Consider the following 27,951-nt stretch of genomic DNA (forward strand, 5'->3'; position numbering starts at 1 on the left):
TTGCTCAAGAGCATGATCAGTTGTTCTGATGAGAAACGCCGATTGCTTCGAGTTATCGTCCAGTTTCCCTTCTCAAATTCTATTGGATGCTATCCGGGAGAGTGTTTTAATTTATAGGTTTAGAATTTTAGGGTGTATGGACAGCTTGTTTGATGTACTTTTTTAGATGCGGCCGTGTAGGCATGTTTTGATTAGGAAGATGTCTTGTGCACAGGTATGGTGCTGACAAACCTAGAAACATAATTGGGGCAAACTCGGATTGGAACCTATTTAACTCCATTATGCATGCTTCATCATATTATATTAATGCACTATCCTGAAATATATGGTCTTGTCTTTATCTGGCATAATGTAAACTCTTCAATATATAAACAAAAGGTGACAAAACACATTCCATAATAATAAGAGTGAGTGAGTTTGCTTTTATGCCTTTTTATTAATATTCCAGCAATATCACGGCGAGGGACAAAGGAAAATGGGCTTCACACATTGTACCCTTGTGGGGAATCAAACCCGGGTGTTTCGGTGTGACAAGCAAACGCTTTAACCACAAGGCTACCCAACTGCTCCCCATAATCATAAGAAATCACAATCATAACAATTCTCTGCTCAAAGAAGACTCCACTGGACGATTCTGACTATATCTATACATGAAATCTCTAATCTTAAACTAATGTATAAACTTGGTATATTATGATAAAAATGTGGGTAGTGCCAAGGTACTGTAGCTCTCCTGGTTAACTTGTAAACAGTTTAAAATGTCAACAAAGAAAGCTATAGAAGAATGTGTGCTGTCAGCATTTTCCGTATAATATTGAGGATGAAAGTATTGACAAATATGTAAAAAATATCAAATTTCAACATTTCTCAATCATCAACAATGAACATAATACGTAACATTGTATAAATTTACATAAATGAAGTTTTAATTCTGACCCTGTGTATGCTTTCTGGACATGGCAGACATTTTGGAAAACAGAATGAAACCTTGTGAAAATAGTCAGGTTCCATCATTGGTTGGAAACAGTGTGTCAAGTTTCAGCATCTGTGATTCTTGGGAGAGGAGAAGATGACTACAAACACTGATGCAGATGGGAAAGAATGCATGACATGCAGGCCGTGACATAAGTTCACTTCAGGTGAGCTAAAAGGGTAAAAATCAGCAGGGATACAAAGACCAGTACACAACCCACTAAAGACAAGACGGTGCTGCCACAATCTCACAATATCTACATGGTTACAGGACAATTTCAAGTCTAAAAAAAGACAAGTTCTATGGATGAACAACTTTTTTATTACAATTGGTGCGACGTTTCAGTGTAGATCCTAACACCTTTATCAAGCAAGTGATGGATAGTACTGGACAACATAGGTATATATACTTACTAACATCAATGTTTATACAGTAAATTGATCGATGGACACAGAGAGCTGATTAAGATGATTGCAAGCCAGTGAATAAATAATGGGACAGGGTAAACAACCACAGAATTTCAAGACTCAAATGTTCGCATTTGTTCATGACTATGAACACGTTCCTTCTGACTTATATATGTTTGAACAAAGCTAAAACATCAGTCAACTTCAGTGTAAGCATGACCACACTGTTTTATACGTGTATCTAAATACATTCTGCCAGTGCCACTGTCAAACTATTCCTAATCGGACATTTTGTACCTATCTCTTGACACCAACAGAGGGTAGGGTCGGGTAATAGGGGTGTGGGTACCCGGGTAGAAAATTTGGACTCATCCCAGCCCTACATTCTACCATTTCTCAATCACATTATCAGGATAAGTACAATACCAATGTTATAAGGCTAGTCTAGTCAAAGTCTACTCTAGTCAAGCTCTAATCTACTGTAGTCTTGTCAAACTCTAGTCTTGTGTAGTCTATTCGAAGGCAAGTTCAAAGTTTTCTGAGGGTTATCGAGGAGGGGTGTTGAGGAGACATTGTGGACCTTCTCCACAATGAAACTTCACACACCTTACGCCTGACAGCATAGAGACGTAGACACACTGAGTTCGGGGGAAACAACACAAATACCTACATATACTCCATATATATTAGACTGATAACTTTTTGGCATTATCATTTTCAGATGATGTAACATTTCAAAAGGCTCTGGTTTTGGTTGAGGATCACGGTGTATGTTCAGTGGGATACTTATCATAATTAAGGATCATGGTGTATGTTCAGTGGGATATGTATCATAATTAAGGATCACGGTGCATATTCCGTGAGATACGTATCATAATTTGGTTCCAATTATCCACTATAAGTGATGATTCCAAAATATACCACTTGAGCAACTTCACGTTTTCATGATCTCATCTCATTTTTCACGGCATGACTTCATTTTGCATCTCGAATTTTCTCATAGGCGCGGGCAACCTTGAGAATGGTCGTCTCGTCATAGTGACGGCCCACTATCATCATCCCAACGGGGAGCCCCTCGCTGAAGCCGGCGTTGATGGAGAGTGCGGGATGACCGGTGCTGTCGAAAGGGCAGGTGTTTGTGATCATTGTGAGTCCCACCTCCAGCTGCTCTGGAAGTCAAGAAACATTCGGTCAGATGTCTTTGGTAATGTGTGATAATAAAAAGTCAACTGGTGATCCTGTTGAAACTTTGTGTACTTTGAGTACCTATCACGGAGGTCCTAGCACACTAAATAACTAATTTATAAAGACATTTCCCAACAATGTAGCAAGACTAGAATACTATCTGTTGCTATATATCCATACCAAAAAAATAAAAACAAGGGCCCACTATGTCAACCCAATGAGGCTTACCAATTTAAAAAGACTTTTTTATCACTGTATAATTATATGACATAAAAACTGGGCCCAAATTTGGGGAAAATTAATATTCACAAGTTCTTTAATTGAATCATGTTGATTGATCAAAAGTGATTCTTTATTTACCAGACACAATGACCAAGAAACTCCTACAAGTACCATTAGTGCACAAATATATTACTGTCAACAGGAAACCACATACATTCCCTCATTTCTTGGTGTACACCTTTCAAATTCCAAAACTTGAAACAGTCACCATGGTTACAAGATAAGTTCCTTAACCTCACTAACCTTTCAGTGTGGAATCAGATGACGGAATCTTCGATGCCTTATAGGGAAGTGTTGGCATCACCAGAACATCATACTTTGCCAGAACACTGTCATAAGCTCTGGTCAGCATCATGGTGAGGTTCTGTCCCTGGGCGTAGAACTTGTTCTCGTACTTTCTGTCCATGTACTCGGCCATCAGACAGAACGACTTCAGAATTCCGGACATGTCCTGGGGCCTTGTGTACAAGCCTCTCGACACCGCCTCTTGGAGGGAAACTCCATAGAACCCTTTCCAGAAGAATCCATTACCTGAAGATATACTTGTATTGTCACTGCCCTTAATTTGATATGCAGATGTCGCATTTAACATTAGATGTATATCAGGGTTTTACCTGGACCTAACAACCTAGAGGAACCATGGGACCCCCTAATACTAATAGGCATGAAATGGTGTAGTGTACTGTACCGTAGGATTTGATAATTACTTTACTTACAGGACCTTTGTACTTCTTGTCAAGAATTAAGTACAATGAATATTATTGTTATTTAGAAAATCTCACCCGAGTGTCTTTTGATATCAAATATATCAACACGGGTTGATAAAAGTTGGAAAACTCTGAGGCTTGCCGAGGATATTTTCCACTTTTATCAATGACACTCGGGTGAGATTTTATTTATCATCCAACATCATTCTTCCAACTTTTTCAATTTGTAGACACTAATAAGCAGTGTCTTATGTGTAAAAAGTACTGCTAACAGCTTCAGTACCAGAGCCATTAGTGATGTCATTTGTTTGTGACATCATGGCAACCAATGATGTCACAATGATCAGCAAAGCATTGTGATACAATTTCATTGCATCGATATCTACAATGTAGATATCACTTGATCTCACCCAAGCGAGAGTGGGAGTCAGTTTTGGATGATAAATAATTTTTGTCAATGTCCATTCTTTACATTTATGTGCACTGGATGCACATTTCTGCATCATGTAAAACGTTACTTCTAAAATTGTTAAGGATTTCGCATTATCGTGGCAATTCTCACTACCCACACATTTTATTTTACTGTGGTCTGGTACCCAGAACAAACATGAAGATCGCTTCTATTCATCTTCTTTTCATTCATGGGTGAGAATGTAAGAAACAAACAGTTCTGATACGCTCATGTGCCCATTCCAGAAACCATCACTATTCACAGAATAACAGACTGATTCATTTTTAAATTAACAGAAACTTCATCTGTTTTTAGTGCATGTCCATGAAATGTTCGAATCATATGAGGGGGGCATGGGTGGCCCAGTCGTCTAGGGCACTGCGATTCGCTGTGCAGAGTTGCGTCCCTTTGGCACGCCAGAAACCTATGATTGTTGGTTCGAATTCCGGTTCTCCCCGATTATGTTTCTAGGTTTGTCAGCACCGTACCCGTGCTCGTGGGTTTCACCGAAGTGATAAACATCTGAGACCTGCATCACTTGGGGCTTTCCTCCCACATTAGGCTGACACGCCGCGATATAAATGGAATACTGTTAAAGGTGTGAGGTGAGGTGAAATGGGGTTTAACGTCGCGTCCAAGATTATTGCACTTATATAGCGACGTGAATACTGTTAAAAGCGGCGTTAAACCCAACTCACTCACTCACTCGAATCATATGATGGCCAATGATTGGACGAAGACTTCCTCCCACTCACCATTCCCTTTTACCATGCAGTTGTAGGCCCCTTGAAGGATGACTGCATTCCAGATGGCTGGACCTGAAGGAGAAACATACTACACAGTGGGCGCTTTTCAAAACACCTCGGGTCTTCATGTCAAAACATCACTTTAGAATCTGGCACTCGACATATATAGTCACGACTAATATACAGTAAACAACATTTATAACGAACATGCTTATAACGAACTGACCGATATAATGAACTTACTCTTTGGTCCCGTCCAAGTACAGTACTGGTATATATGCTGTATATAAGCATATAAAATGAACTACGGTTATAACGAACTAAAATTAGAGGTCCATTTTAGTTTGTTATAACTGTAGTTTACTCTACATAATGGTATCCACAGGACTAGTGAAATTTTAAAATAAATTTCTGAACATAAATGGAGACAATACTATTATTAAATTGTTTGATAGGCATTACTTAGAAGTTGACGAATGAGGTAGACACAATTTTATGGATAACAACTTTTTTAATACCGTAGAAAGCGACATTTTGGTATAGACGTCTTGTTTGACAATGGTATAAGGATCTATACCAAACCATCGCTTTTTACAGTATAAAAGAAGTTGTTATCCATAAAATTGTGTCTACCTTGTCACCCTATTATTTCATGGTACATGAAATTGATGTATAGTCGAACTTGCTGTGCTGAGCTTGGATGTGTAGAATCTTTCTTTAACTCACCTTCCTGTCCCTGTGAATTCCTTCTATATTTATCATCATTTATACTGGGACCTGTTGAACTGGGCGTGTCAAAATTTTTCAGTTGTCTCGAACTCATTTTCCTAAGTATCAAAATGAAGCATAACATTCCCCTAATGACTAGAACAGTCAACATGAAATAAATTGTACCCTATTCGACGTAATTAGCGCCCAGGGCGCTACAAAATTAGAAATAGGGGGCTCTTATTAGAATGTTATTTTGGTGAAAAAAACGGAGTTGAAAGATAAATTTCGTGGTTTATGCTGACAGCCTGAAATGTTTATGTACGACAGATATATTTTTTCCAGTATTAAATGCCCATAATTAAGGGTTCATATAACACACGAGTGCGTATTATACGCGAATAAATAAGTCTTGTGTACATCGATCAATCAGAAGGGGTGGTAATTGGGATTGTTCAATAGCCAATATCTTAGCAAATGTCGCCGTGGGCGCTTGTTAGAGCGGGGCGCTTATTACGTCGAATACGGTAACTCTATCGTCACACCTCTAGTATGTACATGGGTTTCAACAAAGTGGTCAACATCTGCACCCTGTGTCACACTGGCCTCTTTCCCTACCTTACGTGGATGCTATGACGTAGCTGGAAATTGTTCATTAAACACAAAGCACTCCTTAATTATTCAAATGTTTTTGTTAGGTTGTTTGTTGCTAACGCCGCACTAAGCAATATTCCAGCTATTCCGGAGGTCTGTAAATAATCAAGTCTGCACCAGACAATCCAGTGATTGATATCATGAGTATCTATCCACGCAAATGGGATACAATAACATGCAACCAAGTCAGCGAGCCTGACCAGCCGATCCTGTTAGTTGCCTCTTACGACAAGCATAGTCTCCTTTTACGGCAAGCATGGGTTGCTGAAGTCCTATTCTACCCCTGATCTTCACGGGTCTTTTTATCTAATGTAGTAAATGTTGCCCCTACCATCCAAGTGAGTGGGCAGTGATACTTCCTCCACCTCCGCCCCTGCTTTCTTCAGTCTATTCACTTCTCTCCTCACTATCTCCACCACGTCAGGCTCCGTACACACGTCAAAACCTTCCTTCAACACGCCGATCTTCTTGCCGGAGATGCCAGACTCAAGCTGTAACAAAGACAGACATATTACTATCTGAACTGCAATATACTTTTGACACAATTTCTGTCTATGGAGCATACACACAGCCATGACCAGATACTTCTGCTATATATCAGCATTCTTGCTGTGACTGTGCTATGAACCTACCTCTTTTGTGTATTCTGGAACAGTTATGTGGGGCAGTTGTCTTGGGTCCCGGCCATCGTCATAACCAGCAAGCACCTGTAACATAGGAGGGTGAGTGAGTGAATGTGGATTTATGCCAACACCAGCAATATTCTAGCTATATCTTGGAATAATTGCAGGTACACTGATGGTTGATAAGGAGCTGATAAAATTAATAATCTTAAAGCCATCATCCCAAGTTACATGGCCTATTCCATCATGGATAGGCTAGGACAGGGTCAGAGGAACACCTGTAGCATCAAGGCATCGTCAGACACTGTTTGGGCCACAGGTCAAAGACTCACCTCGACCATGACGGCTCAGTCAGACACTGCTTGGTCTGGGACGAAGTTGCACGTCTAGCTTCAAGACACAGTTGGACATTGTTTGGGCCTGGGACAAAGACTCAATTAGCATCAGGGCATTGTAGTCAGACACTGTTTTGGTCACACGTCAAAGACTCATCTCTATTATCAAGACATAGTCGGACATTGTTTGGGCCTGGGACAAAGACTCAATTAGGATCAGGGCATTGTAGTCAGACACTGTTTTGGTCACACGTCAAAGACTCATCTCTATTATCAAAACATAGTCGGACATTGTTTGGGCCTGGGACAAAGACTCAATTAGGATCAGGGCATTGTAGTCAGACACTGTTTTGGTCACACATCAAAGATTCACCTTTATCATCAAGACACAGTTGGACACTGTTTGGATCACAGGTCAAAAACTCACCTCCAGCATCAAGGCACAATCAAACACTGTTTTGGTCATGGGTCCAAGATGGTCCATGGAGATTTCAATGGGCATGGCCCCAGTGTAAGGAACCAGTCCATGTGTCGGCTTCAGTCCCACAATGCCACACCAGCTGGCTGGGATCCTGATAGAGCCTCCCTGGTCTCCCCCTAGAGCCATGTCCAGCTGACCTGATGCAACCTGGAAAATACATACATAGGATCAACACAAACAGAGATTAAGTGCACTCAATGAATCAATCCTAACAAGTCTGATTAAAAATAAGAAAAGCGACACAACTAATTACATAATCAACAAGAGTTTGCCACTAATGTGACTATATTGTGGCCCTAAGTTGGAACCTAAGTCCTATCTTGTTGCCATGGAAACGTAAAAAATAGATATTTCTAAAATTTCTCAATAGCAAAATGCACCAGTTCAGCATGTACCTGACAGACCTGCAAAGTTTCATGAAAATATATTGAACGGTTTATGAGTTAAGCTCCGGAAACGAACCCTACCCTCACAGAACCCAAGTCCATCTTGTTGCCATGGAAACGTAAAAAATAAAAATTTCTAAAATTTCTAAATAGCAAAAGGCACCAGTTCAGCATGTACCTGACAGACCTGCAAAGTTTCATGAAAATATATTGAACGGTTTATGAGTTATGCTCTGGAAACGAACCCTATCCTCACAGAACCTAAGTCCATCTTGTTGCCATGGAAACGTAAAAAATAAAAAATTCTAAAATTTCTTAATAGCAAAAGGCACCAGTTCAGCATGTACCTGACAAACCTGCAAAGTTTCATGAAAAAATATTGAATGGTTTATGAGTTATGCTCCGGAAACGAAATGTGACGGACGGACGGACAAGTCAACAGTCAACACCCTTTGTCAACACCAAAGGGTGGAGATGCTGAAACATTGCTAAACATAAAGGGAAAGTTGACTATTCAAAAGTCATCACACTTGTCATGGTCTTGAAGATAGTTTTGTGTCTCTCTCTTCATTTTTATGCACAGATCTAATTGTGATGAGGCTGTTTCACTGTTTCAATTTAATTTCTAGTTCAGGTGAGTAAATCAGTAGAAGGGAATTAGCTATTTGACCATTAATCATCGATATCAGATCATCGATATAACTGAAGCTCAGAACAAATTCCATTGTTTGTCAGTACTTAGTGTAACAGGCTCTACTGTACTCACCAGGGCTCTACAGTACTCACCAGGGCTCCACAGTACTCACCAGGTCTCCACTGTACTCACCAGGTCTCCACTGTTCTCACCAGGGCTCTACTGTACTCACCAGGTCTCCACTGTACTCACCAGGTCTCCACTGTACTCACCAGGTCTCCACTGTACTCACCAGGGCTCCACAGTACTCACCAGGTCTCCACTGTACTCACCAGGGCTCTACTGTACTCACCAGGGCTCTACTATACTCACCAGGTCTCCACTGTACTCACCAGGGCTCTACTGTACTCACCAGGTCTCCACTGTACTCACCAGGTCTCCACTGTACTCACCAGGTCTCCACTGTACTCACCAGGTCTCCACTGTACTCACCAGGGCTCCACAGTACTCACCAGGTCTCCACTGTACTCACCAGGGCTCCACAGTACTCACCAGGGCTCTACTGTACTCACCAGGTCTCCACAGTACTCACCAGGTCTCCACTGTACTCACCAGGGCTCTACTGTACTCACCAGGGCTCTACTGTACTCACCAGGTCTCCACAGTACTCACCAGGTCTCCACTGTACTCACCAGGGCTCTACTGTACTCACCAGGACTCCACTGTACTCACTAGGTCTCCACTGTACTCACCAGGGCTCTACTGTACTCACCAGGACTCTACTGTACTCACCAGGTCTCCACTGTACTCACCAGGGCTCCACTGTACTCACCAGGTCTCCACTGTACTCACCAGGGCTCCACTGTACTCACCAGGACTCCACTGTACTCACCAGGTATCCACTGTACTCACCAGGGATCCACTGTACTCACCAGGGCTCTACTGTACTCACCAGGGCTCTACTGTACTCACCAGGTCTCCACTGTACTCACCAGGGCTCTACTGTACTCACCAGGTCTCCACTGTACTCACCAGGGATCCACTGTACTCACCAGGGCTCTACTGTACTCACCAGGGCTCTACTGTACTCACCAGGTCTCCACAGTACTAACCAGGTCTCCACTGTACTCACCAGGTCTCCACTGTACTCACCAGGGCTCCACTGTACTCACCAGGTCTCCACTGTACTCACCAGGGCTCCACTGTACTCACCAGGACTCCACTGTACTCACCAGGTCTCCACTGTACTCACCAGGGATCCACTGTACTCACCAGGGCTCTACTGTACTCACCAGGGCTCTACTGTACTCACTAGGTCTCCACTGTACTCACCAGGGATCCACAGTACTCACCAGGGCTCTACTGTACTCACCAGGGCTCTACTGTACTCACTAGGTCTCCACTGTACTCACCAGGGCTCTAATGTACTCACCAGGGCTCTACTGTACTCACCAGGGACCCGTTCCACAAAGGGATCTTAGTGCTACGACTGTCGTAAGTCAGTGTTAAAGAATGGGAGTTACGACTGACTTAGCGCTCAGATAGCTTTGTGGAACGGGGCCCAGGTCTCCACTGTACTCACCAGGGCTCCACAGTACTCACCAGGGCTCCACAGTACTCACCAGGGCTCTACTGTACTCACCAGGTCTCCACTGTACTCACCAGGGCTCCACAGTACTCACCAGGGCTCCACAGTACTCACCAGGGCTCTACTGTACTCACCAGGGCTCTACTGTACTCACCAGGTCTCCACTGTACTCACCAGGTCTCCACTGTACTCACCGGGGCTCTACTGTACTCACCAGGACTCCACTGTACTCACCAGGGCTCTACTGTACTCACCAGGGCTCCACTGTACTCACCAGGGCTCCACAGTACTCACCAGGGCTCCACAGTACTCACCAGGGCTCTACTGTACTCACCAGGGCTCTACTGTACTCACAGGTCTCCACTGTACTCACCAGGTCTCCACTGTACTCACCGGGGCTCTACTGTACTCACCAGGACTCCACTGTACTCACCAGGGCTCTACTGTACTCACCAGGGCTCCACAGTACTCACCAGGGCTCCACAGTACTCACCGGGGCTCTACTGTACTCACCAGAGCTCCACTGTACTCACCAGGGCTCTACTGTACTCACTGGGGCTCTACTGTACTCACCGGGGCTCTACTGTACTCACCAGGGCTCCACTGTACTCACCAGGGCTCTACTGTACTCACCAGGTCTCCACAGTACTCACCGGGGCTCTACTGTACTCACCAGAGCTCCACTGTACTCACCAGGGCTCCACAGTACTCACCAGGGATCCACTGTACTCACCAGGTCTCCACTGTACTCACCGGGGCTCTACCGTACTCACCAGAGCTCCACTGTACTCACCAGGGCTCTACTGTACTCACCAGGTCTCCACTGTACTCACCAGGGCTCCACAGTACTCACCGGGGCTCTACTGTACTCACCAGAGCTCCACTGTACTCACCAGGGCTCCACTGTACTCACCAGGGATCCACTGTACTCACCAGGTCTCCACAGTACTCACCGGGGCTCTACTGTACTCACCAGAGCTCCACTGTAGTCACCAGGGCTCCACTGTACTCACCAGGGATCCACTGTACTCACCAGGGATCCACTGTACTCAAAAGGGATCCACTGTACTCACCAGGGCTCTACTGTACCTACGACTCGTAAGTTACGAGGGCTCCACTTTGCTCACCAGGGCTCCATTGTACTTACCAGGGCTCCATTCTACTCAGCAGAGCTCCACTGTACACACCAGGGCTCCATTCTACTCACAAGGGCTCTATTTTACTCACCACTGAAATCACCAGGGCTCCACTGAAATCACCAGGACTCCACTGTACTCATCAACCATCCATTCTACTCACAAGGGCTCCATTCTACTCACAAGGGCTCCATTCTACTCACAAGGGCTCTATTGTACTCACCAGGGCTCCACTGAAATCACCAGGAATCCACTGTACTCATCAACCATCCATTCTACTCACAAGGGCTCCATTCTACTCACAAGGATTCTATTCTACTCACCAGGGCTCCACTGAAATCACCAGGGCTCTAGTGTACTCACCAGGGCTCCACTGCCAGAGCTGGAGCCCCCTGTGTTCCTCGTCTCATCATGGGGATTTCTCACAGGACCATTGTCGCAGGTAAAACTTCCTCCACTTAAACACAGGTGCTCGCAGTTTGTCTTTCCCAAAATATGCCCACCTGGAAACAGTCATGTTGTCTTACACTATCTTCCTCAAAACTACAATTGATTGTTAGTTGCAATATTATAGAAAATGTCTTGTTCCTGATTTCATAATAACTGATCCTAAAGATATTTTGGAGACACCTAGGTCCATAGAACTTGATGCTTGTCATAAGGGATGATCAAAATGTCAATCTGGTGGTTGCAATGTGTTACTTTGTTGACTGCGTGTCATTGTACTCCAGTGGTGTAGACTGTTGCCCTGGCAACTGGTCAAGAGTATTTACCATGGTGCCGCTGTAAAAAACGACCTTAATTAGCACTACAACTGTCGTAAGTCTATGTTAAGGTATTGCAGTTACAATTACCTTAGCACTAAGATGGCTTTGTACAACTGCACCCAGAAGCCAAGCATATCTCTTACTGCAGCTCAACTACACACTTGAAGAGGTTGAATTGTATCTATCAAATCTTAGGTTGTAACATGAAGAATAGGGTGTTCTTTAACTTCTTTTGAGTAGTATACATATGCCGTGTCAAAGCCACACTCAGTAATATTCCAGCCATATAATGGCAGTCTGTAAATAACCAAATCTGGACCAGACAATCCAGTGATTAATATCACGAGCATCGATCCACGCAATTGGGATACGATGACATGCATCAGCCAAGTCAGCGAGCCTGACCAGCCGATCCTGTTAGTTGCCTCTTACGACAAGCATAGTCACCTTTTACGGCAAGCATGGGTTGCTGAAGTTCTATTCTACTTCCATCCGATCCCATTATTTACCTCTTACAATAAGCATAGTCACCTCTTAGGACAAACATGGCTTGCTGAAGACCTATGCTACCCCGGACCTTCATGGGTCCACTTCATGTTAGGGTACCAAATGACATGCAACAGCTAACTCATAACAGATATGTCCACCAAGGTCAGCAGAAATGACAGGTTTTATCAAAGGTTTTATCAAATTTTAGTCGCCTAGCGGGCTCAAACATACTTTAAGCATGGTACATGATATGGAACACTAAAATTCAAGGCCTTTTCAAAGCTTTCAAGGCTGCCAACCATGATTTTCAAGGCTTTTTAGTTGGGTTATGAAGCCTTATCACTTATTAGATCCAGCATACTGCACTGAACTTCTCATACACCTTGACCATCTGGATGTCACAATCTACTATCCAACAGATAGGTATTTCTAATAATTTTTAATAGGTCCCAACAATGCCAAGCTTGTCGTCATACTGGGTAATTAAAGACAATGATTTGGTTGATTGGTGTGTCATCGTGTCCTCATGGCATGGATCGCGATTCATTATTTCAGGTACTCATATTATTCACAGACTGCAATTGAAAAGTAAAATATGCTGATTGCAGGGTTAAACAACATTCATGTACACACTGATTGTTCTTACTACCAATCATGCAACAACAGGCATATCTGCAGGCCGACACAATTGAGCATGTTATATCTATGAATATTTCAAAACACATCATACCGCACAATGCCAAGATATAGACAGAATTGTACAATTGACTTGGCTTTTAACAGATATTTCTTCATCTTCCCGGGGCAAGGGAGTTAACTGACTGTAAAAGTCCAGTTTCCATCCTTTCCGATTTAGGCTCGAATTTCTGGTCTTGATTGTAGCGCCACCAGTGACTTTTACCAGTTATGTCCCTTCTATGTCCCTCAAATTGACTAATCAGATTCCACATCTCATATTACTTGCATTTGCTTTAAAAAAATGGCGGAACCCAGTCAAGACGATTTGGGCGATAATCAAAATCCATATTATGATACAATGGGTCTTATTTCGCAAAGTGCATCAAATCACGTGAGCATCTTGATTAAAAACAGGAAATGATTTGGAAAATATCTCTCAACATCCAGTTGACAGTACACATACTGTGCAAATCATGCAATCGGCCAAAATCTGCACGGCAGTTTACAAACTGGATATCGATTTCGTTACACGATTTTGATTGGATTATGCATAGACTCGTTAGTCCAGCCAAAATATAACTCCATAATTGCAGCCTAATTTCGGCAAGGGTGGAAACTGGACTTTTATAGTCAGTTAACTCCCTTGCCTTGAGAAGACGATATTTCTTATGATTATGGAAACATTTTTTGTCATTTTTATTTACCTGCATCCAGAATCCTGGTGACCACAGTGGCATCATACTCAGGTGTGTATCCTTCCAGAATCCTACTTCCATTCATCATAGGAACCCCTGCCACCGCAATGTTGTCCTTGATTCCGATCTTTTTACCTGCCAGTTTACCTTTGTCAGCACCCTTGATGTCACATCGCCAGTACCTGTCAGATGTGAGCGAATTGAGGCAACCAACATATCTATTGAGGATGATCCAACAGTGACACACTGCTGGTCCACACAGGGAACTATTTGGATGCAAACTTAGGTTAAGAATACTTTTGGCAGCTAAATCAATCCTAAAATTTTAAGTGTATCAACATTGATGAAGGAAATATTTCTCTATCAGAATATACAATAAGGCTCTGTAGCCTGTTGTTATGGTGACAAATATGTAAAATAAGTCTAATGAAACTTGGTGCAATAAATCTTCCAATGTCCATTATTTTCACTTCTTGTTTTTTTATTCTCATATTTAAAAGAATCATGTTTAGTTCCTTGTTTCGACTAAATAAGTGATTTACATATAACTGATAAGTTTTAATTTAATTTTAGATCAACTCTGCAAATCATTCTTCACAGCGCAACAACACTAGAGTACCACATGGACTGAAGCTCACCTTTATTCCATGACATTATATTAGTCAGGCAAGAGGATGCAACAAACAAATTTATTCGTATAAAGGTGAGGTGAAATGGGGTTTAACGTCGCGTCCAAGATTATTGCACTTATATATAGCGATGTGTATGTATAGTGTGTGTTTGTGAGGCTGCTTGTACTAGTCCTGACTGATGCCGATTTATAGTGCTAGCTCACTGAGATACCACGCCGCAGTTTAACATGAATACCCCACTCAGTATTCTGACTCCGAGCCAACCAGTCCTTGTTTCAGCCCTTTAATGCCGAGCGCCAGACAGGGTAACAACAAGTACCATCTTTTAACGTTTTTTGGTATGGCGCGGCCAGGGATCGAACCCCGGACCTTCCGCTCTCCGGGCAGACGCTCTACCACTAGACCACGGAGGCAGTCTTCGTATAGACATATATACTTTTCATACTTTTTCTTAATGACCTTATATGTTATTTGCTGACAAAAGAATATTGATTATTCCACAGTTCCACTGATATCTATGATTCCAGTCAAATTCACGTAAACAGACACTAAAAATATATCAACAATAACAGTCCAAATGGTTTTCTGGGAAACAGAAGCTTTCTCACACATCAAACCAGTTAAACTGACAGCCTGAGGCTAAAAAAGAAATAGTCTTGGTTCTCAGGCATCACGGCATCATAAAGTGCACCGCACGTTTTGTTTTTATTTCAATTTTCAAAAAATGCTGCAATACTAAAAACAATGCGAACCAATATAGCGTGCAGTTACTTCCCTTTACATGCGCACTGCTTTACTGCGCATCTCATTGTCATGGCGACAGTAGGAGTTTGTGTGTTTGGTTTACCATTCGCAACTTTGCCCAATGAAAACATGAAATTTACGATGCAACATCACGAGTCATGATGATTTACAAATGCAATGGTATTTAACAAATCTTATATTTGGAATAACACTTTCATAGTGAAGCACATATTCACATACTTTGGGGGTTGAGTCCCATCCGAGCTATACAAAGTATGTGATCTAGACTACTAGTTGTCAGACTTCCATTTTTTGTGGAAGCCTCTGCGGCTTAGTGGGTTTCATACCACACCAGGGACCAGACATCACAAACATATATGGCTTACAGAGGTTTCACACCACACCAGGGACCAGACATCAAAAACATATATAAGGCTTACAGAGGTTTCACACCACACCAGGGACCAGACATCACAAACATATATAGGGCTTACAGAGGTTTCACACTACACCAGGGACCAGACATGACAAACATATATAGGGCTTACAGAGGTTTCACACCACACCAGGGACCAGACATCACAAACATATATAAGGCTTACAGAGGTTTCACACCACACCAGGGACCAGACATCACAAACATATATGGCTTACAGAGGTTTCACACCACACCAGGGACCAGACATCACAAACATATATGGCTTACAGAGGTTTCACACCACACCAGGGACCAGACATCACAAACATATATGGCTTACAGAGGTTTCACACCACACCAGGGACCAGACATCACAAACATATATGGCTTACAGAGGTTTCACACCACACCAGGGACCAGACATCACAAACATATATGGCTTACAGAGGTTTCACACCACACCAGGGACCAGACATCACAAACATATGTAAGGCTTACAGAGGTTTCACACCACACCAGGGACCAGACATCACAAACATATATAAGGCTTACAGAGGTTTCACACCACACCAGGGACCAGACATCACAAACATATATAAGGCTTACAGAGGTTTCACACCACACCAGGGACCAGACATCACAAACATATATGGCTTACAGGGTTTCACACCAGGGACCAGATATCACAAACATATATAGGGCTTACAGAGGTTTCACACCACACCAGGGACCAGACATCACAAACATATATGGCTTACAAGGTTTCACACCAGGGACCAGATATCACAAACATATATAGGGCTTACAGAGGTTTCACACCACACCAGGGACCAGACATCACAAACATATATGGCTTACAGAGTTCACACTACACCAGGGACCAGACATGACAAACATATATAGGGCTTACAGAGGTTTCACACCACACCAGGGACCAAACATCACAAACATATATAAGGCTTACAGAGGTTTCACACGACACCAGGGACCAAACATCACAAACATATATGGCTTACAGGGTTTCACATCACACCAGGGACCAGACATCACAAACATATATGGCTTACAGGGTTTCACACGACACCAGGGACCAAACATCACAAACATATATGGCTTACAGGGTTTCAACTGTATACCACACAAAATGACGATAATTACGCTAATTAGGTTGTTGTGTACAGAAAGGTCAATTGCCTTCACCATATAGTTTCTAGCTGAGTTGCCTGCTGTCTGGGGCCTGATCTGAGTCACACAGTATCATACTGACTTACTCCCATATTAGCAGCTGCAATACACCACCTGTATAATAACAGATAGCCATGGAGAAGACATGTCCAAAACATCTGCTACCCACGGGTATCCTGGTGGCTGGTAGCCATGCCTTAAAAATACCAGATGGACAGAGAGTCTCTCTCGCATGCAGGCTGGGAAATTTGGACATGACAATATCAATGATCAAGTTCAAACCTGATAACGTTATGTTCAGAAGGGAAATCAAGTGTTTTTAACTGATGTTACTAGTGCCATCTCTTTACTGTAATTTTCACAAAATAACTGTTGACTTGTTCAAATAATCGCCTCACAGGCCTCGGCTACTCTTGTAACTTCACTAACTGACATTTACAAGCATGTTCTCCTTCAGAGTCACCAGTCACCACAGCTGGGATCGTCCATGCAAAGCTTCAGCTTAATAGCCTTTGTAGCTTCACAACAGATGTCGAAACTACAAAAGTGAATGATGGAGAGACGAACTGACATCAAGCCATGCCATAAGCTCACTTGACTTTCAGTCAAGTGACCTAAAATAAAGTGCACATGTGATCTAGCACATAATGTATGCAAGTACAGAAATAGTGATTGACATCATGAGCATAGATCCAAGTAATTGGGACCGATGACATGCATCAACCAAGTCAGCCACCCGATCCTGTTAGTCGCCTTTTACGACAAGCATAGTCGCCTTTTTACGGCAAGTATGGGTCGCTGAAGACCTATTCTACCCTGGAATCTTCAAGGATCCCAATAATTAATAAGGGTCCTTACAGGCAATTTGAGGGTCCTGTAAAGTAATGAAATGATGTACTGTACTGTACATTTTGATTGTTCCTTTAGAACCTAGAATGAGTCAATGTAGACAGTGGTCATGCTTGATGGATGACAGACTGCTCTTGATGCTGTGTTGGGACAACAAATATTATTGTGCGTCCCTTGGAACACAGTATATTCTTTTTCGGCTGCATTTGTGCGTTGCATAAATCCTGAAAGTGGAACACTGACGCAAACAATACAGTATTTTTACCATGCATTGAAAGGGTTGTCATCCTTTGCGGGTTGGTACCCCGGGGTGCGAGGATACTTGACAGGAAGTGAAGGCTGCTGAAGATGGGATACGCGCTGGAACGCAGGCACCGTGGACTTGAACTGACCTGGCAGAAGCAAATAATTAAGACTCAAACTCAAGGGAATTTGAAGAGAATTGAGTGAAATCGAACATTAAATTTGTACTGGCCTTACATAGACACACATAGCAAGGAGAATTCTGTTCTGTCTGCAAGGTACATTCTGTCATTGTTTTTGTAATTGAATATTTTAACACTGCACTAGGTACAATATTCCCAAATTGAATAATTAATTTTCATTTGACTTACACGGAACAGACACACGTGACAAAGAGTAAACTTGGAGGTGTGTGTCAACTGGGTAACTGGGTTATTTTGCATTTGAATTCTTTACCACTGCTCCAGATACAATATTTCCACAGAAACCATGCCTATATTTGTCATGCCTTACCTAGTATAGTTTCAATATCTTCTGCTGAGCATTTTAGTCTCATCTCCTCCGATATTTTGGTCAACTCCTCCACAGATGGACACGAAACCACAGGGGCATCGTAGAGCTGATCTGATTGGGAGGAAAAAACAACACCATGAGGAGATCAATATTATGTGTGGGTGTGATTAAGTATTTGACGCCGCAAAATTATGTTTGGAACCATGTCTGAGCAAGACAGACATGACATCACTCCAGAATGTCATGACGTCACGGATACAATGGATAACATCACATGATTCTGTGATAAATGAACCAGCTGGTTTGCAAAATGAGGCAAAAAGCAACTAAATGAAAGACTCTGATAAATACTGATCCAACAATATTGGGCAAGTCAAATTGCCGGTTTTTGAAACAAGGATACTTGGCAAGAAAAGTATTCGTGCGCAGTGAAAAGTCCGAAAGATTTCCGGGATCCAGGCTCAATCAACGTTTTTCAACCAATCAGACTGCAGCACAAACTCATTCCTTTTACAATCAAAATTGATATTTAATTTATTCAAATGACTGTCATTTATTTAAGAAATAAACGACAAGTTTATCGTACAACAAAATACCTAAGACTGCGTAACAAATGAGAACGAAATGGGTTGGTTCATCAGCATTTTTCATGAAAATATTTCTTGGTCCTTTTAATAAATTGATTGGTCCTGGACCTAAGACCTATGGATTTTTCAACCACTGCAGTCGCGTATCATGTTCCAGTAATTACGATAACGTTTTCTTGGATACATGTACCAGGCCTGCTTGACTGATCCAGTGCCTCAATCTCCCTTCTATCATGATACAGCTTCCATTCAGAGTTGGAAATTTCATATACTTGACAATCAAGAATGGCACACAGTCTACATATAGTGTAGTGCAAAAGCTAGTGTCAACACAGAAATACAAGCTCCTATGACCATGATGAATGCCCTGCTTGATACTGTTTGCCTGACCCACTACTTAGTGAGAGTGACCTGTGCTGGATGGGGCCACACGTCGAGATTATAGCAGTCACAAATCAGCTCAGTGGGAGTGGCCCCATTCCACAAAGCAATCGGAGTGTTATGGTGATCTTTATTACCATACTTTCACATAGGCTTATGATAGTTGCTGCATCCCACATGGTTTATATTCGATGCAGTGTTTTATTGTACAATAAACAATGACCATTTCTTATATGTAACACATGTGGCGTCTCTTTGGGCAAGTGACTTTGTCCAAAATGTACCTCTGTTCACCCAGCAGTGAATGGGTACCCAGTAGGATGAGATGGGAATGTGGATGTTAACCTTCTAGCGCTTAACGGGCAGCTTGGGTTGTATACTCCCAAGGGAGCTGAGAATGATTCTTGAGTGCTCAGTGATCCAGTGACCGGGGTAAAAATTGCGCTTTGAGCATGCCCCTGAGTGGTGTGGAAATATGCGCAATATAAATAGCTTATTATTACAAGCTGGTCTGCTGTTGGCCTTAAAAATGTTCTGGATGTCCTCTGTGGAACACTACATCGATGATGACTTGGTGTTTAAGAAGTCGGCTGATATGGCTGTCCCTATGTAGGACCATCTTCCCAAGCCAAGTGAGTTAACTGACTATAAATGTCCAGTTTCCAGGCACCAGTGACTTTTAAGAGTTATGTCACGTCTATGCCCCTCCTATGGACCAATCAGATTCCACCTCTCGTATCACTTGCATTTGCTTCTAACAAAATGGCGGCACCCAGTCAAGATGATCTGATCGATAATCAACATCTATATTGTAATAAAACGGGTCTAACATCACAAAGTACATCAAATCACATGAGCATCTTGATTAAAAACATGAAAAGATTTGGAAAATATCTGTTGACATTGCACACGCTTTGCAAATCCTGCAATCAACAGAAATCTGCATGACAGTTTACAAACCAGATTTCAATTTCGTTGTGCGATTGTGATTGGACTATGCATACTCGTTAGTCCAGCCAAAATGTAATTCCATAATACCAGCCTAGTTCGGTAAGGGTGGAAACTGGACTTTTAAAGTCAGTTAACTCACTTGCCTCGGGAAGATGATGTAGGACAGGCTGATGACAACTGGAGCTGTTACATGGAGTGGGGGGTCTTCTCTCTAGGGATGAGAGTGGTGTTGATGGTCTGGGCTCCTAGTCTGGCAGGGCAGTTGTAGTTTTGGCTGGCATGTTGTAGGTGACGAGTTCAGCTTCAAGGTATTCAGGTGTGGAGCAGTTGGCTCATCGAGCTAGGGTGGCTATTATACCTCTCTTGACTTGTTGGGGATGGTTTGATGAGCGGTGAAGATACTGGTCAGTATGGGAGGGTTCGCGATACCCACTTGTTTGGAGTTTGTTGTCAACTTGTGGACTCTAACATCAAGGAAAGGTAGCTGTTTGTCAGTTTCTGAATGTGTGGAGATCTGGGTGATGATGAGCGAAGAGAGGATTTCCCAAGGGAGGCCTTAGGTTTGTTGTATGATCTTGTCTTGCCCAGTGAAGTAAGATAAGCTGACACAGGAGTTGAGAGGAGGTATCCAAGGTAGCGTGGATATCGTCTGTTCTTCTGATGATGATGGGTAGGGCCTCGTCTATGGGTATGTTGGTGAAGAGTTCTACTACATCACAGCTGATTAGCGTACCTGGCTGGTTGATGGTGCTGATCTTGTTACAGAATACTACTGAATCAGGGATGAAGGACTTGAACCCTAGGGGTTCTAGGAGGCCGGCAAGGTGCTGAGCAGTACTGAAGTTTACAGTGTCACTTGAGCAGACTAGGAGGTGGGCTTTAATGGGACCTTTGTCAATCTTGAAGGTGGCTCTGGTATTGGGTGGTTTGGAATGTGGAACGGTCAATTTCATTTGTATGGTGGGGCCTGTTTAGTTGTTATTGTTTCAGCAGGGCTTCGTGTTCTCTCTAGAGGCAGTTGGTCGGATCTTTCTTCAGCAAGGTAGGTTGATGGGTCATTTAGAATGTTGTTGTCGATGTGTTTGATCTTAGCAACCCATGCATGCTAGTTGAAAGAGGCGATTATGCTTGTCGTAAGAGGTGACTAACAGGATCGGATAGTCTCGACTGATGCATGTCATCATAACCCAGTTGTGTAGATAGATGCTCATGATATCAATTAATGGATTGTCTGGTCAAGACTCGATTAGTTCCAGATTGTCGTCATACAGCCGGTATATATTGCTGAGTGTGTCGTTTAGCCTTCGGCCTCATCTGCGAGTTTGTTTGTTATTATTATTAGTTACATGGTCCTGTGGTCAGAATTACCCTGGTTGTCAGAAGAAGACCGAATATCCGTGAGCCGCGATGGGGTCCTACAGTCAAGACATGAGCCTGTCTTGACTAGGGACCCTACGCAGCTCTCGGCTAACGGCGGACCCGCATGAACAATGATTGGTACGGTAACCACAGCTAGACATAGAGGATATTAGATGAGTGTTCATGTCAGACTATTTATGACACAAGTGTCTAAAATCCAGTATTTCCCAAGCATGAGCTAATATAATGTTCTTATAATATGATTTTTATGAACCCCGATGTGTCTGCCCTTGCAGGTAATAATAACTATTAATCACTAATAATTACTCTGTAAACACTAAAATTCATCTCTGTATGTAGACATCATCCAATTAGCGCTGTGGGGGCTCGAACATGCTTTACCGGCTCACTGGCTACGCTAATTAATGCGATGATTAGCCAACGCTCTACCACTGGGCCACGAGCACAAGCACCATCACAATGTAATCAGTGTTCGTTTAACGGGTCATTAGCACCCCCTTTAAGGCGAGGCGCTTCATAGTAAATTTACTCACGTGAGGCACTGTCTTCATACAACTTCAATTCTTATATTGACTTATAAATCATAACAAAACAATCCATTAAACATCAGACTTTAATCATTTAAAGTGAACTATATGAACGTGGAGAGTCGTGACGTCATCCGTCCCAAACATTCCATTTGAAGTGACATCACTAGGTTTTACAAACAGAAGAAAATGGCCATTCACTTGAAATAAAAGTTGCACCAAGTAAAGTTAGCGTTGGAAAGAAATCCAGACCCGGCTGAAGATTAAAATTGATTGATATTAACGTTCTGTGAACTTTGGGTGTTGATCAACCGTGACCAAGGCTATTACATACCCCCGGCGTACCATCAACTCATCAAAGACCCCAATCAGCCATAATCTTGTTGTTTATATTACTTGCTTCATCCTTGGTCTCCTCCCATTAGTAAGACAGCCCAGTTGTGAGACACCTTAAAACAACAAGGTCATACCTGGTTGCACATGTTAATCAGGTAATTAACCGCTATCATGAAAATGGACTTGTCTTATTATAGACAAAAGAAATGACTCAAGATGTTTGATACCCTCTTTTACTTTATTTAATTCAACATTTTAATTCATCCATCCCTTAAAATCCATTAAAATCCAGTTAAAGTCCACCTGGAATGTCTCTGGGTTGAATGGTTGGTTCAGTAGTTGTTGGATGTGGACCTTCAACTGAGCAAAGAGGCGTTGGTAAGTTGTAGTCCGACGATCAGGCATCAATGCGTAGACTAGGGGATAGGTAATGCTTCCTTTCCGTGCATGCAGTATGTAAAGCTGATTCCAAAAATCTGGGCAGGCGGAGAAAGTACCATCCATGTAGACAATGGAAGCTGACTGGAGGACTCTAAGCTGATCATCAGTTTCAAATACCAGCATCTTCTTCACCGTCGGCAAAAAGCAGAAACCGCTCACCATCATGGGTCTCTCTCCCGGGTGCTGCAATGTCGACTTCAGCTCTGGTTTTAGGGAGTTTCCGGATGGTGTGACTGCAGTGTCTGTACATGGCGCTGCCGGCTGAGCTGAACGAGGGAAATATAGCTGCAGCCTCCGGATCATGTCTCAAGACCTCGTCGTTGTAGAGGGCTGGCATAGGAGTGGTTGGTTCTTCTCTTGCTCTCTTTCTTAAGCTGCCAAGGAACTGGATTCTGCTGGTGTCTTCTGGTGGGTGGTTGTGTACAGTGAAATTTCTAACAAAATTTCCAACTGTTGTACATTTGCCAATGCAGGTCTTAACGGCACATCACCAATGAGTACCAGTTTGTCTTACTTTGTTCTGTTAGTGGAGATATCCCTGAAAGAGGACCTGGAGAGTACCTCTTTGACTGGTAATGAACTCAACCTGCTGCAAACCTGCCATGATTGTGCATGAAATGTTCTTACTTACTTACTTACTTACTTTGGAGATTTAACGTGCGTTTTCCGACTGATGCGTATTTCGCACACGGGCCCGGCCAGGCCATTTAATGGGTTTCCGAAAGGGGCGAAAGTGTTGTGTGCAACCCAAGAGGGGGCTTTAGGGGTTGCTTATATAGAATTTTGGAATTTTGAGATTTGGAATAGATGCCGATGGGGTTGGGGAGGAGAACTAAGGGAGCTGGGTATGGTGGATGTTTGTTTGTTTAAGTAATTTCGAAAAAGGGTGTTGGATGGTAAAGGCGTGTCAGCTTCCCTAAGACCGAAAAGGGGTCTTGGATTGTAAAGCGAGAGCCACGGTAGCGGTATAGCGAGACAGCGGTCGCGTTATAGCGCGGTAACGGAGCGGATGGTAGCGCTCGGTAAAATGCCGAGATATCTTCTTCGGCAATAAATAGAACATTATATGAATGTTCATGTCATACTATGTTTACGACACTCGTGCCTAGATAACGGTATTTGCTTCGCTCTCGCTCGCTAAATAGGCCTACCGAAATTAAGACACTCGTGCCATAAGTTCACATAGGAGCTGGTATGACATATAACACCCATGATAATCAATATCCTCTAGATTCCCCGTGTGAAAATTTCACTGTCATCACTGCATGCAACACCCGGCAATCCTTAGCTATTTGGGACACGCACTCTTACTAACTAACATGACAAACATCAACAAGCAGCTCCAAAACACCGAGCCTACCTTTTGCTTCTGCCATCGCTGTAAATATTGAATCCAATGTCAAGGTCGCCCTCTCTGACCATTGTGATAGACTGCTTGCCAGTCTTCATCTGGTGACTGACCCAAGCATTACCAACTTCAAAGTTTAAAGGTGTGATAAAAAAAAGCCACAAAACCCTTTCTATATTCGTAAGAAATCTCTGCCAAAAACGATTGTACGATTCCAACTATATCATGGGCATGTGTTGTATGAATCGCTTTCAGACAGTGATGATACCCTACCCGCGAAAAGGTGAACGTATCCTGCCCCACCGGTGTCACCCGTCACAACACATACAAAGGTCAATTGTTCACCCGAATTGACCAACCTCCATACTCTCCGTACATTGTATTATAAGACGAGGGGATCTGCCCAAGTCTTTTGAAACATAAATTCTGTTCTGTCTGAGACGACTTTCCCCTCAATACGGATTAAGCGAGACACAAGCACATTTCGAGAAAAACATCGCACGACGTCCCAGTAGGAGATTAGGTGAGAATCAGTTGTTTACTATCATGCGCATGATCCCTCCTTAACGACTGACCATATATATTTATATGATACAAATAAATGATTCAATAGGCAGGTAAACAAATTATATAAATACATTTTAAAGGCGTGGCAGTTCGCACACATGGTCTGTGTACTGGATGTCAGAAAGGGTATTTTTCATAGAACATGCCATCCCCGTAACACTGTCACTTTGTCACTTAAAGTTCAATAGTTTTGTCAGTCAGAAAGAACATCGTTATGGTCAATCTATCCCAGAGACCATCTATTATATGGTCTCTGATCTATCCGAAGTAGGAACCTCTCTCCCTTCTCAGTTGCCAGACCCGCTGACTTGGTTAATGCATGTCATCGTACCCCAATTGCCTAGATCGATATGTCAATCCCTGGATTTTCTGGACCAGACTCGATTACTTACAGGCCGCTGTCATATAACTGTAATATTGCTGCGTGCAGCGTTTAATAAGAATGGGGTGACTTTTACACAGTTTTTAACAGTATACCAACCACCTTAAATGACACCTTTGTTGGAGTGAGTGAGGTAAGTTTTACACAGCTTTTAGCAGTATTCCAGCCACATTATATGAGTCTTGTGTTTGTTTGGAGTGAGTGAGGTAAGTTTTACACTGCTTTTAGCAGTATTCCAGCAACATTATATGAGTCTTGTGTTTGTTTAGAGTGAGTGAGGTAAGTTTTACACAGCTTTTAGCAGTATTCCAGCCACATTAAATGACAGTCTTGTGTTTGTTTGGAGTGAGTGAAGTACATTGTACACAGCTTTTATCTGTATTCCAGCCATATTAAATGACAGTCTTGTGTTTGTTTGGAGTTAGTGAGGTAAGTTTTACACAGCTTTTAGCAATATCCAGTCACATTAAATGACAGTCTTGTATTTGTTTGGAGTGAGTGAGCTGAGATTTACTAAGCTTTATGCTGCATTCCAGACACGGCATTGTTTGTTTGTTTGTTGTTTAACACCGACCTCAGCAAATATTCCAGCTATATGACGGCGGTCTGTAAATAATCGAGTCTGGACCAGACAATCCAGTGATTGACATCATAAGCATCGATGACATGCTTCAACCAAGTCAGCGAGCCTGACCACCCGATCCTGTTAATCCCCCTTTACGGCAAGCATGGGTTCCTGAAGTCCTATTCTACCCCGGATCTTCAGGGGTCTCCAGCCACGGTAAATGACTGTCTTGTGTTTGTTTGGAGTGAGTGAGTTGTGATTTACTAAGCTTGATGCTGTATTCCAGCCACAGTAAATGAGAGTCTTGTGTTTGTTTGGAGTGAGTGAGGCAAGTTTTAAGAAGTTTTTAGCTGTATTCCAGCTATGTTAAATGACAAGTCTTCTCTTTGTTTGGAGTGAGTTTGATATTTACACAGCTGATAGCAGTAATCAAGCCACCTTAAATGACAGCCTTCTCTGTGAGTGAGCGAGTGAGTGAGTTTTCCACAGCTTTTAGCATCAGTCCAGCTACACTGAGTGAAACAAGCTCGATGTGGGGAATCAACCCCACGTGGGGCTAAATCCTTACAAGAAAAAACCCAGAGTCTCCTCTTTAACACCGACCTCAGCAAATATTCCAGCTATATGACGGCGGTCTGTAAATAATCGAGTCTGGACCAGACAATCCAGTGATTGACATCATAAGCATCGATGACATGCTTCAACCAAGTCAGCGAGCCTGACCACCCGATCCTGTTAATCCCCCTTTACGGCAAGCATGGGTTCCTGAAGTCCTATACTACCCCGGATCTTCAGGGGTCTCCAGCCACGGTAAATGACTGTCTTGTGTTTGTTTGGAGTGAGTGAGTTGTGATTTACTAAGCTTGATGCTGTATTCCAGCCACAGTAAATGAGAGTCTTGTGTTTGTTTGGAGTGAGTGAGGCAAGTTTTAAGAAGTTTTTAGCTGTATTCCAGCTATGTTAAATGACAAGTCTTCTCTTTGTTTGGAGTGAGTTTGATATTTACACAGCTGATAGCAGTAATCAAGCCACCTTAAATGACAGCCTTCTCTGAGTGAGCGAGTGAGTGAGTTTTCCACAGCTTTTAGCATCAGTCCAGCTACACTGAGTGAAACAAGCTCGATGTGGGGAATCAACCCCACGTGGGGCTAAATCCTTACAAGAAAAAACCCAGAGTCTCCTCTTTAACACCGACCTCAGCAAATATTCCAGCTATATGACGGCGGTCTGTAAATAATCGAGTCTGGACCAGACAATCCAGTGATTGACATCATAAGCATCGATGACATGCTTCAACCAAGTCAACGAGCCTGACCACCCGATCCTGTTAATCCCCCTTTACGGCAAGCATTGGTTCCTGAAGTCCTATTCTACCCCGGATCTTGAGGGGTCTCCAGCCACGGTAAATGACTGTCTTGTGTTTGTTTGGAGTGAGTGAGTTGTGATTTACTAAGCTTGATGCTGTATTCCAGCCACAGTAAATGAGAGTCTTGTGTTTGTTTGGAGTGAGTGAGGCAAGTTTTAAGAAGTTTTTAGCTGTATTCCAGCTATGTTAAATGACAAGTCTTCTCTTTGTTTGGAGTGAGTTTGATATTTACACAGCTGATAGCAGTAATCAAGCCACCTTAAATGACAGCCTTCTCTGTGAGTGAGTGAGTGAGTGAGTGAGTTTTCCACAGCTTTTAGCAGCAGTCCAGCTACACTGAGTGAAACAAGCTCGATGTGGGGAATCAACCCCATGTGGGGCTAAATCCTTACCCAATAGGCTACCTCACCTCCTCCTTGCTTGGATTGCAATGACCATGTAAATGGTGAGCAGTTACAACAAGCATGTATCTTCATGAAGAAGCCTCTTCCAGACATAAGAATTGACAGGATGTTGGAAGAAAACAAAAATGTTTATTCTTTCAAAAAAGAAAAAAAACAGAGTCTCCTCTTAAATCCACAATAACAGAACAAGGAAGACAGGGCATTGAA

The 27,951-nt window shown here is 42.8% G+C and overlaps 1 protein-coding gene across 1 annotated transcript; it reads right to left on the minus strand.

Moving 5' to 3' along the window:
- Positions 1-436: 436 nt before the first annotated feature.
- LOC139445776 (amidase-like) lies at positions 437-24,516 on the minus strand. Its single transcript, XM_071226990.1, has 11 exons — positions 24,473-24,516; positions 18,510-18,620; positions 18,019-18,145; positions 13,935-14,107; positions 11,660-11,799; positions 7,499-7,699; positions 6,746-6,820; positions 6,445-6,604; positions 4,761-4,823; positions 3,091-3,378; positions 437-2,549 (listed from the first exon to the last, which is right to left on the minus strand). Exons 1-11 carry the CDS (start codon positions 24,486-24,488, stop codon positions 2,356-2,358), a joined length of 1,548 nt encoding a protein of 515 aa, XP_071083091.1. The 5' UTR covers positions 24,489-24,516; the 3' UTR covers positions 437-2,355.
- Positions 24,517-27,951: the final 3,435 nt, after the last annotated feature.

This window comes from Haliotis cracherodii, unplaced genomic scaffold (genome assembly GCF_022045235.1).
Source record: "Haliotis cracherodii isolate W230 unplaced genomic scaffold, xgHalCrac1.p SCAF_6, whole genome shotgun sequence".
Classification (NCBI taxonomy): domain Eukaryota; kingdom Metazoa; phylum Mollusca; class Gastropoda; order Lepetellida; family Haliotidae; genus Haliotis; species Haliotis cracherodii.